We start from the raw sequence: 14,407 nt of genomic DNA, 5'->3' as shown, positions 1-14,407 counted from the left end.
ACCTGATTTTTTAACATCACCATCTTTGGTATCCCACCACCAAATTGCAAGTTCACAACTCTGCAGGCAGGTGCTGTAGTGTTTGCTTCACTGGTGGCTTGCAGACTTATTCTTTCTAACTGGAAGTCAAATAAAGCCTCATCATTCTTACAGTGCTTAAAGGAGTTGCTCTCTCTTCTGGTTGGGAGAGAGTTACTGCCTCAAAGGAGGGAGGTCAAGTAATTCAGGGTCTTGCTCACGAGTGAGAGTAGAATGGAGCATGAGATGGATTGGCGGTTGAGCCAGAAGGCGAAGCTTTCGATTTACTGGTCCATCTACGTCCCAACCCTCACCTATGGTCATGAGCTCTGGGTAGTGACTGAAAGAATGAGATCACAGATATAAGTGGCCGAAATGAGTTGGGGGAGGAGTCAGACATCTGGAGGGAGCTCAGAGTAGAGCCGCTGCTCCTTTGCGTTGAAAGGGGTCAGTTGATGTGGTTCAACATCTGATCAGGATCCTCCTGGGCTCCTCCTGCTGGAAGTGTTCCAGTCACGTCCCACTGGTAGGAGGCCCCGGGGCAGACCCAGAACACACTGGAGGGATTATTTATCTCGTCTGGCCTGGGAACACCTTGTTGTCCTCCAGGAGGAGCTGGAAAGTGTTTCACTGACAGACATATTATAAGTTCTCACTTTCTGGCAGCAGCAGCTGAGATTAGCTGTCTTTAACACATTTCTTGTGTTACCAAACAGTGGTCCATATCAGCAGTAACAGAGCAACATGATGATTCTCTAGGAGCCTGTTTAGACCTGGTAATAACATGTGTTTTGAGTGATCACTTGTGATCACAAGTGTACAGGGCTAAATAGAAGTCTAAACAACCTGTAAGACTCATTGTCAGACGTGCAGGAACTTTTGAGGCTCAGTGGCAACCCATCCAAAATTCAAAACACCCAGGTCCCACACAACATCACTAATAACTTCCCTGTACCCCTCTCCAGCCAAGTCAAGAGCCTCAGTGTCATACTTTCATTCCAACTCCACTTAATAAACATTACCCAGACTACATTCTTCAGCCTCCGTAACATCTCCAGACTCTGCCTATCACTGTCCCAGTCCAGCATCTTGTATTACTATTGTACTATTGACTATTGTACTATTAACTCTCAAACTCTCAAACTCTCAAACCCGTAAGTTAAAACAAATATCGCGAAAATTTGAAAGGAACTGGCGATTAGCCAAACTGGAAGAATCTCATTTAATCTGGACAGACAGTCTCAAAACTTATAAGAGGGGCCTCTGCAATGCCAGAGCAAACTATTACTCAGCATTAATAGAAGACAATAAGAACAACCCCAGGTTTCTTTTCAGCACTGTAGCCAGGCTGACTGAGAGTCAAAGCTCTATTGAGCCTTGTATTCCCTTAGCCCTTAGCAGTAATGATTTTATGAGCTTTTTTAATGACAAAATTCTAACTATTAGAGGCAAAATTCATGACCTCCTGCCCTCAGATAGTACCTATCTAACCTCAAACACAGCTGTAAAATCTAATATATATTTAGATTGCTTCTCCCCAATTTCTCTTCAAGAATTGACCGCAGTGATTTCTTCATCTAAATCATCAACGTGTCTCTTAGACCCCATCCCAACTAGGCTACTTAAGGAGGTCTTTCCTTTAGTTAACACTCATATATTAGATATGATCAATATATCCTTATTAACAGGCTATGTACCACAGTCTTTTTAAGGTAGCTGTAATTAAACCTCGACTAAAAAAGCCCACCCTGGATCCAGAGGTGTTAGCCAACTATAGACCAATATCTAATCTTCCCTTTATGTCAAAGATCCTTGAGAAAGTAGTCACAGACCAGCTGTGTGATTTTCTCCAGGATAATAATTTATTTGAGGAATTTCAGTCAGGATTTAGAGTGCATCATAGCACTGAGACAGCTCTAGTTAAAATTCCAAATGACCTTCTGATTGCTTCAGACAAAGGACTCGTCTCTGTACTTATTTTATTAGATCTTAGTGCGGCGTTTGACACAATTGACCATCAAATTCTACTGCAGAGACTGGATCACTTAATTGGCCTAAAAGGTTCTGTACTGAGCTGGTTTAAATCTTATTTATCTGATCGTTTTCAGTTTGTTCACGTTCATAATGAATCATCCTTATGTACCAAAGTTTGTTTTGGAGTTCCGCAAGGTTCTGTGCTCGGACCAATCCTATTTACTCTATATATGCTTCCTTTAGGTAACATCATTAGAAATCACTCTATAAATTTCCATTGTTATGCGGATGATACACAGTTGTATTTATTGATGAAGCCAGAAGAAACTAATCAATTAACTAAACTCCATAACTGCCTTAAAGACATAAAAACTTGGATGAGCACCAATTTCCTGATGTTAAATTCAGACAAAACTGAAGTTATTGTTCTTGGCCCCAAACAACTCAGAGACTCTTTATCTGATGATATAGTTTCTCTAGATGGCATTGCTCTGGCCTCTAGCACTACCGTAAGAAACCTCGGAGTAACATTTGATCAAGATTTGTCTTTTAATTCTCATTTAAAACAAACCTCACGGACTGCATTTTTTCATCTGCGTAATATTGCGAAAATTAGGCCTATCCTGACCCGAAAAGATGCAGAAAAATTGGTCCACGCTTTTGTTACCTCTAGACTGGATTACTGTAACTCTCTATTATCAGGTAGCTCTAGTAAGTCCTTAAAAACTCTCCAGCTAATTCAGAATGCAGCAGCATGTGTACTAACAGGAACTAAAAAACAAGATCATGTTTCTCCTGTTTTAGCTTCTCTGCACTGGCTCCCTGTAAAATCCAGAACTGAATTTAAAATCCTACTGTTAACTTATAAAGCTCTAAATGGTCAAGCTCCGTCATATCTTAGAGAGCTCATAGTGCCTTATTATCCCACCAGAACACTGCGCTCTGAGAACGCAGGGTTACTCGTGGTCCCTAAAGTCTCCAAAAGTAGATCAGGAGCCTCTCTCTCTCTCTCTCTCTCTCTCTCTCTCTCCCTGTGTCATGTGGATTACTGTTAATTTACTATGCTGATCTGTTCTGTACGACATCTATTGCACGTCTGTCCATCCTGGAAGAGGGATCCCTCCTCAGCTGCTCTTCCTGAGGTTTCTACCATTTTTTTCCCCGTTAAAGGGTTTTTTGGGGGAGTTTTCCTTATCCGCTGTGAGGGTCCTAAGGACAGAGGGATGTCGTATGCTGTAAAGCCCTGTGAGGCAAATTGTGATTTGTGATATTGGGCTTTATAAATAAAATTGATTTATTGAATTGATTGATATTGTAACTCAGTTCTCTCTGGCATTCCCACCAAACTCATCAGCAGGCTTCAAACCATTCAAAACTCTGCTGCCTGGATCATCACCCGCACCAAATCATCCAACCACATCACCCCCATTTTCATCCAGCTGCACTGGCTCCCTGTTCAGTACTGGACTAACTACAAACCTTCTGCTCACCTTCAAAGCCCTCCGCAACCAAAATCCCCCCTTATCTCTTTGACCTTCCTCCAGGAATACAACCCTCCCCCCAGTATTACTGACTTTATCCCAGCAACAATATGTGTCTACCCATTTCATGTCTCTTGTTCTGTTTGTTATTTTATGCTCTGTAAGGTGACCTTAGCTGATTTGAAAGGCACCTTTTAATGAATGTTTTTGCATTGTACAAGGCAGTCTGTTGATGACACATCCTTGATGACAGTGGTTCGGATCAAAACTGGTGGGACACAGGCTGGTTCACTTTAGTACCAAGGTTCCAAAAGTCCTGAAGAGAACCACTGAGGCATTCACATAAGATTACATGACATTAAGATATTTTGATCTCGAGACAGAAGATTTCAAACAACGTCATGAAAGCTGACTGATAAGGTTGAGTATATTTTAATGTTAAAAGTTACAGGTCAAATGAAAATGGATACAAACTCAGTATAGCAGGCTGTCAGTATGTTACAAAGTCAAAAACCAAATATAAGGAAGCCACTTTCACCACAATCATGGGAAATAAAAAAATAAAGAAATCAACATGTAATGTAAAAAGCTGAGATAGATAGTTATAGCCAGCTTCTGGTGCTGATGTATGCAGATGATATAATTCTTATGTTTACAACGACAGAAGGTTTACAGACAGACTGTATGTGTGAGAAATTAAAGTAAAAGGCTAATCGTGATAAAACTACAATTTTTGATAACAGAAAAGCAAAAAAAAAAAAAGAAGCAAATTGAAGTTTTTGTGAAATGAAGAGAAGATTTAGAGAATTTCACTGCCTCATTATGAATTCTAATGGTTCATTCAGGACCGCTATTGAGGAGCTGCATAAACAAGCTTCTAATGCAATGTTTACCATTCTCTGTAAGCGTAGAAAATTTGATTTACCTGTAGATGTCACACTTGATGTTTTTGACAAACTGGATACACCAGTTATGTTGTTCTCATTCGAAGTGTGGCAGTTTGAAAGAATAGATATAATGGAAAAACTACATTCAAATTTCTAAAATATACCCTAAAAGTTAAAATGACAACCTGTCATAATATGGTCTATGGGGAGTAAGGAAGATACCTACTCTGTATTGTAGTTAAAAAGAGAATTATTTGCCACTGAGGGAGGCTGATAGAGGGTAAATAACTAGTATGTGCTCAGCCTGAATAATACGGGTGTATATCAGTGTTAGTTTTGTTGATAAAAACTATGACAAACATTTTTTACCAACAAACTTTTTTCCATGACAAAAACAAGACGATGACGAGCTAAAAACAGATCTGGATTTTTTTAAAAAGTAAGACGAAATCCATGTTTCATTTTTGCTGAGGAGATGTGATGAAAATGTTCGTGGTGGACTGTCGGACACTGAAAGCCAAGAATGGCCATACTTGTAATTATCTTCAAATGCTGCGTGAAACTCCACCCGTTAAAGTCAAGTGCTGCGCTCCTTTAGAAAAAGACAGGTAGGGGGAAGCAAGAGGGGAAAAACAGCCACACCCACTAGGGTGCTCTGTCACAGTCTGCTTCCCTCCCTCAGCTGCTCCTGGTAAATTTCCACACACCTGCACTCTGACTGCCAGTCACATCCACCTCATCAAGGCAACTCTGCTCACCTGCTCAACACACCTGGTACAATGTAGGGCAGCACGCAACAGTCCTCAATCCCATATTTTTGTATCTTATGAACAGAGATATTGATTATTATCATTTTTGATGAGTGAAGAATAAAATAAATAGGATAGTGAGTCAAATTGTGGGTCTGGAGTTTTAACGGTAAAAAAAATAAATGATCAGTCTACATATGAGAGAGAACCAGTGGGGCAGAGTTTTTACCACCCTCATTAAGACCTGGGTTGAAGTATGGGAAGAGCTTCTCAGTGAAGGAGCAGCCAGTAAAGGAGTAGATAAGAGCTGCAGCATCTACGTCATAAAAGGAGACCAGACCCTCCTCATAATCCACAAACACCCCCACCTTCTGAGGCTGAGACCTCAGAGAGAGACTGACTGGAATGTTATTAAGAGCTTTGTACTTATTTCTTTTCCTCAACCATACAGTCCAGTAACCATCCTCAGGGCTCAGAGGGATGTCTTGCTTCCTGTTGATCGACTCTCTGGCCACTCCAAAGTCCCATTCAGTCTTTCCTTGCACTTGAACCTCAAAGTAAAATCTGCCTGAAGAGAAACTCTGCTCTCCTAAAACACAGGGATTGAGAGAAAATCTCTTTGGGTTGTTTGGGAGATTCTGCTTCACATCTCCAGGATATACTTTCTTTCTGTCGCCAGACAGAATGAGAGCAGGATGTGCTGTATCAGGATCAAGAGTCACATCCACTGCATACTGCTGGACCTTCCTCAGCTCAGCTTCAACCAGCTTCTTCATCTGTTCACTGAGTGTCTCCTCCAGCTGAGACACAGCTCTCACCACAGTCCCCTCATATGATGGACAGATGCTGACCTCTGTCCAGTCCTTGGTGAGTGGAGCAGCTTTCACTGGTGGGACGCTTCGGAGGAGGTGGAATTGATTTTCAGAGTGTGAGAGCCGCTCCAGCTCAGTTCTTCTCTTCATCAGCTCAGAGATTTCCTGTTCCAGCTCTTTGATGAAGCCTTCTGCCATTTTTGTTGTTGTTTTCTGCTTTGCTTTGACCGTGTTAATGAGATCGACCTGGCCTCTCTCAACAGACCTCTTCAGAGCAGTGAAGACCTGAACACCTTCTGCTATTGCTCTGTCTGCATCTTTGACACTGAGGTTAATGGAGCGTTTGATCTCCTGAATCTTCTGTTGTCTCTTCTGGATCATCTGCTGAATTTCAGCCTCTTTCTTAGCCAACTCAGCCTTCTTTTCTTTATATCCTTCTTTCAGAGGAACAACTTCATGTGTTTTGTGGTCTGAAACAGTGCAGAGCATGCAGACACATGTCTTAGGATTGATCAGCTGATGTCTTCTCAGGCCTGGCATTGTCAGATGAGGCTCCAGGTGAGTCTCACAGTAGGAGACCAGACACACCAGGCAGGACTTCAGGGCCTTCAGTTTGGTTCCAGTGCAGACGTCACAGGAAATTTCCTGTTTATCACATTGTTGCTGTGAGCTGCTGCTGCTGCTGGCTTTCTGTTGAGTTGACTGTTTGAACTGAGCGACCATCTCAGAGATGAAAGTGTTGACATGCATCTCAGGTCTTGTGATAAAAACCTTGTTACACATTGGACACAGGCACCTGTTGCTGGTATTCCAGTATTCAGTGATGCAGTTTTTGCAGAAGTTGTGTCCACATGGTGTGCTGACAGGATCAGTGAACACATCCAGACAGATGGAGCACAGAAACTGATCTTCAGATGGCAGATAGTTCGCAGCAGCCATGTCTACACACTGAGAAGAAAAGTGAATGATTATTGCTTATTTGTCATAATGTCTGTCATTACACAAAAACAGTGTAGTGTTTTTAAAAATGTGGGGCATAAAATATTCATGAGACAGTAGCTTTATTATAAAATAATATAATTAACATACTAATTAGGGCAAGAAAATGAAAAAGTGCTTTAACCCTTTGACCACAGTAAAGCAATTAAAAAGTGCCATAAAACTGAACAACATGCCTCCCAGTTTTATGACTTTATGAATAACAGGTATGCAAGAAGCAAACTGAAGTGGTTACTTGGATGTTCACAGCAGTAATGGGTTAAAACTGGCTATCATTGATATTGTTATATATTGTTATATATTGATTTGTCACCCCGTACGTTACTGTACCACAAATAACCTCATGGTAAAAAAAAGCGAGGCTGTTACCCCCTTAGTTTTCCTGTTTTGTTTCCCCACAGTTATATTATTGTACCTGGGGCATTATATTATTTGTGTTGGTTACAAATATTAAATAATGTTTACCGCACAAACCAGGATTCTTGTTTTCTCTTTAACAACACTTCTGCACCTTTTATTTATCTAATGCCATCATTGGAACATTTTAACACTGTGATCAATTTACAGAAACCTCTTCATTCCTCATCTGTTATCAATTTTATTTCCAGACTTTTTTTTCTCCCCTTAATAACATTACTGCACCTGAAACTATTTTCAGTTTACTTTTCATTTCAGTGCATTACCTTATTTGTGGGCTGCTAGTTTAACATAAAACATGTTTATGTAAGAATCTTTTAGCAAAACTTTTTAATTGCTATCATAGTTGGTTTGTTGAAATAGTAATTATTATTCGCTGCACTCACCAGTGTTGAACGTTGACTCTGTCGTGCTACTGAGAAAGTCTTGATACACTCGCGCCTTTTGACAGCAACACCCGCAGCTCTGCGGTTACTCTGAGAGACATCCTGTTTCATTTCTGCACTGTGACGTTGAAGCTCTAGTGTTGCTCCGCCTTCTGTTGGTTTGCTTTTGTGTTAATTATCATACAGTATAAAACTAAAGGTATGGCACAAAACTGATTTAAGATTAGGGAGCAAAGCATCATATGTGTCTGGCTTTTGTGAGTTGTCATTTCTTTTATTCTTTTTTTATTTTGTATTTTCACAGCAGCCCATCACACATTTATTTTTAAAACAAGAGATCAGTTATCTTCATAATCCTCTTTCCAGTAATCACATCACCAGTCAAAGTTCAGCTCAACTTTAATATAGCATAGGTGTATGTGACCAGAGGGCGAGGCCTGGTACCATTGCAGATGGTCCTCTTTACCAATTTGACACGAAGGGGACAGCAGAGACATGGTTTCCAAGTAATGACAATAATGTTGATTAAATATGTGATTAAAAAACAAGATGTAAAAAAACAGTATTTGTTGGCAACCATAAAAACTTACGTGACAGTCGTAGGCGAAGCTAAAACTTGAACATTCACAAAACAAAATGTGGCTGTGTAAGTTAAGAAGTAGTAGTCGGTGGGAGTGTTGCTGTCCCGTGGAACACTGGTCCGCTTCCACGGTCAAAAAAGTGAAGTGTGAAAGTGAACCAAACCAAATGAAGGTGTGAAATTTTTCCCCATTCCTGGCTCAATCGAACCGAGTCCCGCGGACGATCCTGGTGTGAATGCTCCCTAAGAAGCTCATCATCTGGATCTTGGTTGTTTGGTCCTGGACAGTGGCTCTGATGCTCACCAGTCCTCGGCCCCCCTCACTACACTTAGGGTACAGTCTCAGGATGCTGGACTTGGGATGAAACCCTCCATGCATTGTGAGAAACTTCCTTGCCTTGATATCAGTGGCCTCTATCTCCTCCTTTGGCCAGCTTCTTATACCAGTGGGGTATCTGATGACTGGCAGTGCGTACGTGTTGATGGCTCCGACCTTGTCCTGACCATTCAGCTGACTTCTCAGGACCTGCCTTACTCTGTGTAGATATTTGGCATTGGCTGACTTCCTTGCGGCCTCCTTGTGGTTCCTTTGCCTGCGGGACCCCAAGGTACTTGCAGCTGTCCTGAACACCTGCAATGCTGCCCTCTGGTAAATCAACCCCCTCGGTTCCACAGCATGTGAGCGGAGCGGGGAGCGGAAGAATTTTGTGTTGAACGAGGAGCGGCTATTTTTTTTTTTTTAAAAGGTGGAGTGGAGCCTTATCTCTCGCTCCAAATTTGCTCCCGTAGCTCATGCCCCACCCAGAATGCACCTTTGCACCTGCGCACACCCACTATTTTCTTTCAAAATTATGGAGTTTACTGTACACTTCTCAAAAGAAACTGAGAAGTCATACAAATGTACCATTCCTGTAAAAGTAACAGATGGTGATAATGTGGAGCAAGAAAAAGAATGCGGCGACGTTGTTTCAGTAGGTAAAGGGTTGTTTTGGAATCTAAAAAGACACGTTGGAAACACGGCAGTCTACTACAGGAACATGCTGCGAAATCAAAAGGTGAGCTAGTCGCTAATGCTAGTTAAAAATATGCTTTGTATGTGTGTAGTAATGCTCGATTAATTTAATTTGGACCTCTGTAAATTTGTATTTCATAGAGCAAGAGGCACAGCTGCGGGAACAAGAGAAAGAGAGACAAATGGGTGGGGAAGAAAACAAGCCGTTACTTCACTCCATGCAAAGGCCCAACTGTGACAGCGGCGAGAAAAAGGGAGCTGGATGAAGCCCTTTTTAAAATGATTTACATGGACTATGAGCCACTAAGTAAAGGAGAACGAGAGGGGATGTGACACTTCGCGAGTGCGAAACCGACCGATTGGGAGTACGCCCCACGACTGCTTGCACAACGCGATGGAGCAGCCAACTGCAGATGATTCAGTCGGTCCTCCGGTTGTTCCAAAAAGACCCGTTATGGCAAAACAAAATCAAATCTACTGCCGCCAACATCACCCTAAACGAAGTGTGCCAGCTGACGCACCTTGTCAGCGTATTAGCACCGCTGGCGGACCTCACAGACAAAATGCAGAAGGAGCTGGGGAACCTAGGGATGATCCTTCCAGCTGTCAGTGAGCTCAAATCCCTGCTTACCAACACTGCACTTCCCATGGGCATTTCTGCTTTTGCAGAAACACTGGCTAATAATGTGTCAACTCGCTACGGAAGGCACTACACAGATAAACGCATCATTTTAGCCTTGGTGTTAGATCCCCGTTTCAAGACAGAGTGGGTCATCTAAGATGAGTCAGTCTGCAACAAACTTAAAGAGATCTCCTCCTTTTCGAAGAAGCCGAGGAAAACACTCCTGCCGTGTCACAAACTGTGACTGACACCCCACTCACTGCCACCCCGGATCCTGAGCCTGAACTAAGTAAAAGAGCTCGCCTGTTGGAGTCGTACGTGCTTCAGTGAGCAGCAGTGCGCACCTGGAGATGCCAAAAGTGAAGTCGAAAAGTACCTCAACTCCCCGAGAGAGAACCCAGATGCAGATGTTACTGACTTCTGGAAAGAAACCTCCAGGTCCTTCCCGCGCCTGGCTAAAGTAGCTCGCACAGTGTTCAGCATCACAAGCGGCTCTGCAAGGAGTCGAAAGGGTGTTCTCCGCTGTGGGCCTGCTATCCAGAAACCACCGCATGAGTGTGAAGCCTCAGACTTTGGCCAAACTTGTGTTCTTGAAGGTGAACTCAAAAGAGCTGTACTGTAGATAGCAAACAAGAGACTCCTCTTTTTATTTTGTTTTAAATTGCACTTGACAGTGAATGTAAGCTAATTTAATTTTATACAATATGCGCAATTACGCATGGCGCAAGCAGTATAGGCATATCATTTATTTAAGGCAAGTCCATTTTATTTACAAGTCAACATTATAGGCTTGGCCTAATAGTTTATTTAGTTTTAAAACTGGGATGACTTGCATTTTGTAGCCTATATATTTGAGTTGACAATGCCTATTGATTAATTTAATTTTATAATGACTTTGTATTTTCATTACGGTGTAGGACAGGCATAGTCTGAGAGAAATAATTTCTAGATATTTGTGGCTGCTCAGGTCTTTTAGAAGATTGACGACAATTTTGGGAGCTCTAGTTCTGCTCAGTTTTCTCAGTTTTGTCTCTCTTGGTTTAAAAATAAAACGTTTAAAATTAATAACCTATGGTCTCACTGTTTTTGTTGGCTTAAAAACGAAATATTACCTTTATGTCTTAGTTGAGTTGGGTTGTGGTATTTTTTAAATGAAATGAAATTACGTAGCCTGGGGAAAGACAGAATCATATCTGCTAAGCTCATGTTTTATTTGTGAATAAAGGATTACAGGTTAGGGTAGTACGACGCAGTGGAGTGGACCGGAGCGGAGCGAAGAATGCGCAGAACCAAGCGGAGCGGACGAGCGGCGCAAAGTCACAGGTCTGCGAGCGAGGAGCGGAAATTTTCACCCGCTCCGCTCCGCTCACATGCTCTGCTCGGTTCTGATCGTCTTCCCTCTATTGGACTCCATCCGACCACACTTATCTAGTCTGAATGACATCCCTATGTCCTTGCTGTAGATCCTGGTGAGGTGGATCAGTGAATCTATATCTCGCTCACTCCTGGCACAAAGCTTGATGTCATCCATGTAGAGGAGGTGACTGATGGTTGCTCCACTCCAGAACTGGTATCAGTATCAACTCTTGGTGATGATCTGACTGAGGGAGTTCAGGCCTATGCAGAACAGTGGCGGGGACAGTGCATCACCTTGGTATATGCTGCATTTGATTCAGGGCTGTTTCAAGACACTCTGGGGGCCCTAGGCAAGAGGCACCTTGGTCAATGGAATAAATTACTTATTGACTTATTCATACTTCAAAAACAGCATCAATAAGTGATTAACATAGGAGGCATCAAAATAAAAATAAATAAATAAAATAAAAATCAACCAGCCACCCTCCTCCCCTGACAAGTAAAGAACAGTCCCTTCATAAGTAAAGAACAGTCCCTAAAGTGCGGTGAGGTTTGTGGGCCGTTACCTGCCACAAAGACTGAAATGTGACACATCACACCTGTGTGCCGCCACGGCTCGGCTGTTCAGGTATTTCTGGGCAGTCATGAAATCAACAAAGAGGAAATTATTGGACACTGGAGCCGGACTTCCCTGTAAGCCTTATCTTGCGGCGTATTTGACAGGAATATGGCGTCTGTGACCCCCGTTCAACCCACAACTGGCAGGATTCGCCTTTCGTTTCTGCTGCTGGTTGAAATCTGTACTCACACAGCGTGCTGAATGATTTGTTTTGCTTGGCAAGAGGGTGAGTGTCACTCACTCACCCTCTTGTGATTGGACTTTGAACTTATCCCACAGTAGTGGTACCTAAGGCACTGTGGCGGGGCATCTGGATTTCCAATGTATATATATATAGGCTGACCAAACATCCTCTTTTGCCCGGACACCACTTTTCACGTCCTGTCCGGGGAGTCCAGGGGGTGTTTATAAATTGATGATAATGTCCGGTTTTCCTTGTGTGTGTGTGTGTGTGTGTGTGTGTGTGTGTGTGTGTGTGTTAGAGATTTTTGTCCGAACCCGACAGTCACTCTATTTTGTTATGTCCGAAACCGAACCGAGCCCAACATTATTTAATGACTAAAGCACTGAGTTTGTGTCACACAGTTGTTATGGTTATGGCGTGCTCCGCTGGGAGGGAGACATCTGTGTTTGAGACGGGAGCGGACTGTGGGAGGTCTGAGGCTTCCAGCGAGGGGAGAGGTAGAAACAAACAACCAATGTGTGTGTGTGTGTGTGTGTGTGTGTGTGTGTGTGTGTGTGTGTGTTCTGTTCAGGTGTTGTCACGTAAATAACAGTGCCCAAGCAATAAACAGGACAGACAAAAGGATTTTATTTATTTTTACACTACATTTTCACTGAAAGCTGACCGAATCCGACCCGAGCCCGAATACAATTTATACATTTTTGACCGAACCTGGCCCCACACGTCGGGCTCGGATCAGGTAGCCACACTCTCGTGTGTGTATGTGTCCCCTATCTATAGGGGCCTATCTGAATTTCTGTCTCTCAGAGATATTATTTTGTAATATAGGCCTAACTGAATTTTCTATCTATACATATAAACTTTAAATATATTAAAATTATAAGGCATCTTTGAGTAAACTGTGAGTATCAAAATCAAAATATGGTCACCCTATAAATAACCCTCAAACTCCCAGGCCTCTGGTAGAGGACCTGAGCTTGAGGATGACACAGATACCCCCCTGAGAGGGTGATTATTATATAAATATATGTATATATAAATATATATATATATATATATATATATATATATATATATATATATATATATATATATATATATATATATATATATATATACAGTACAGGCCAAAAGTTTGGACACACCTTCTCATTCAATGCGTTTTCTTTATTTTCATGACTATTTACATTGTAGATTCTCACTGAAGGCATCAAAACTATGAATGAACACATGTGGAGTTATGTACTTAACAAAAAAGGTGAAATAACTGAAAACATGTTTTATATTCTAGTTTCTTCAAAATAGCCACCCTTTGCTCTGATTACTGCTTTGCACACTCTTGGCATTCTCTCCATGAGCTTCAAGAGGTAGTCACCTGAAATGGTTTTCCAACAGTCTTGAAGGAGTTCCCAGAGGTGTTTAGCACTTGTTGGCCCCTTTGCCTTCACTCTGCGGTCCAGCTCACCCCAAACCATCTCGATTGGGTCCAGGTCCGGTGACTGTGGAGGCCAGGTCATCTGCCGCAGCACTCCATCACTCTCCTTCTTGGTCAAATAGCCCTTACACAGCCTGGAGGTGTGTTTGGGGTCATTGTCCTGTTGAAAAATAAATGATCGTCCAACTAAACACAAACCGGATGGGATGGCATGTCGCTGCAGGATGCTGTGGTAGCCATGCTGGTTCAGTGTGCCTTCAATTTTGAATAAATCCCCAACAGTGTCACCAGCAAAACACCCCCACACCATCACACCTCCTCCTCCATGCTTCACAGTGGGAACCAGGCATGTGGAATCCATCCGTTCACCTTTTCTGCTTCTCACAAAGACACGGCGGTTGGAACCAAAGATCTCAAATTTGGACTCATCAGACCAAAGCACAGATTTCCACTGGTCTAATGTCCATTCCTTGTGTTTCTTGGCCCAAACAAATCTCTTCTGCTTGTTGCCTCTCCTTAGCAGTGGTTTCCTAGCAGCTATTTGACCATGAAGGCCTGATTGGCGCAGTCTCCTCTTAACAGTTGTTCTAGAGATGGGTCTGCTGCTAGAACTCTGTGTGGCATTCATCTGGTCTCTGATCTGAGCTGCTGTTAACTTGTGATTTCTGAGGCTGGTGACTCGGATGAACTTATCCTCAGAAGCAGAGGTGACTCTTGGTCTTCCTTTCCTGGTCGGTCCTCATGTGTGCCAGTTTAGCGCTTGATGGTTTTTGCGACTCCACTTGGGGACACATTTAAAGTTTTTGCAATTTTCCGGACTGACTGACCTTCATTTCTTAAAGTAATGATGGCCACTGGTTTTTCTTTAGTTAGCTG

At 42.4% G+C, this 14,407-nt stretch overlaps 2 protein-coding genes across 2 annotated transcripts in view; one reads left to right on the top strand and one right to left on the bottom strand.

The window, feature by feature from the left end:
* LOC125886369 (equilibrative nucleoside transporter 2-like) overlaps positions 1–14,407 on the top strand; it is a 162,758-nt gene that overhangs the window by 137,304 nt on the left and 11,047 nt on the right. The gene's annotated exons all lie outside the window — the stretch shown is intronic.
* On the bottom strand, positions 5,301–6,860 carry LOC125883224 (E3 ubiquitin-protein ligase TRIM21-like). Its single transcript, XM_049567458.1, has one exon. The coding sequence runs from the start codon at positions 6,858–6,860 to the stop codon at positions 5,301–5,303; it is 1,560 nt and encodes a 519-aa protein (XP_049423415.1).

This window comes from Epinephelus fuscoguttatus, linkage group LG3, assembly GCF_011397635.1.
Source record: "Epinephelus fuscoguttatus linkage group LG3, E.fuscoguttatus.final_Chr_v1".
In the NCBI taxonomy this organism is placed as follows: domain Eukaryota; kingdom Metazoa; phylum Chordata; class Actinopteri; order Perciformes; family Serranidae; genus Epinephelus; species Epinephelus fuscoguttatus.
Note: the sequence above shows the minus strand (reverse complement) of the source record. Positions and strands in the feature narration are given on the sequence as shown.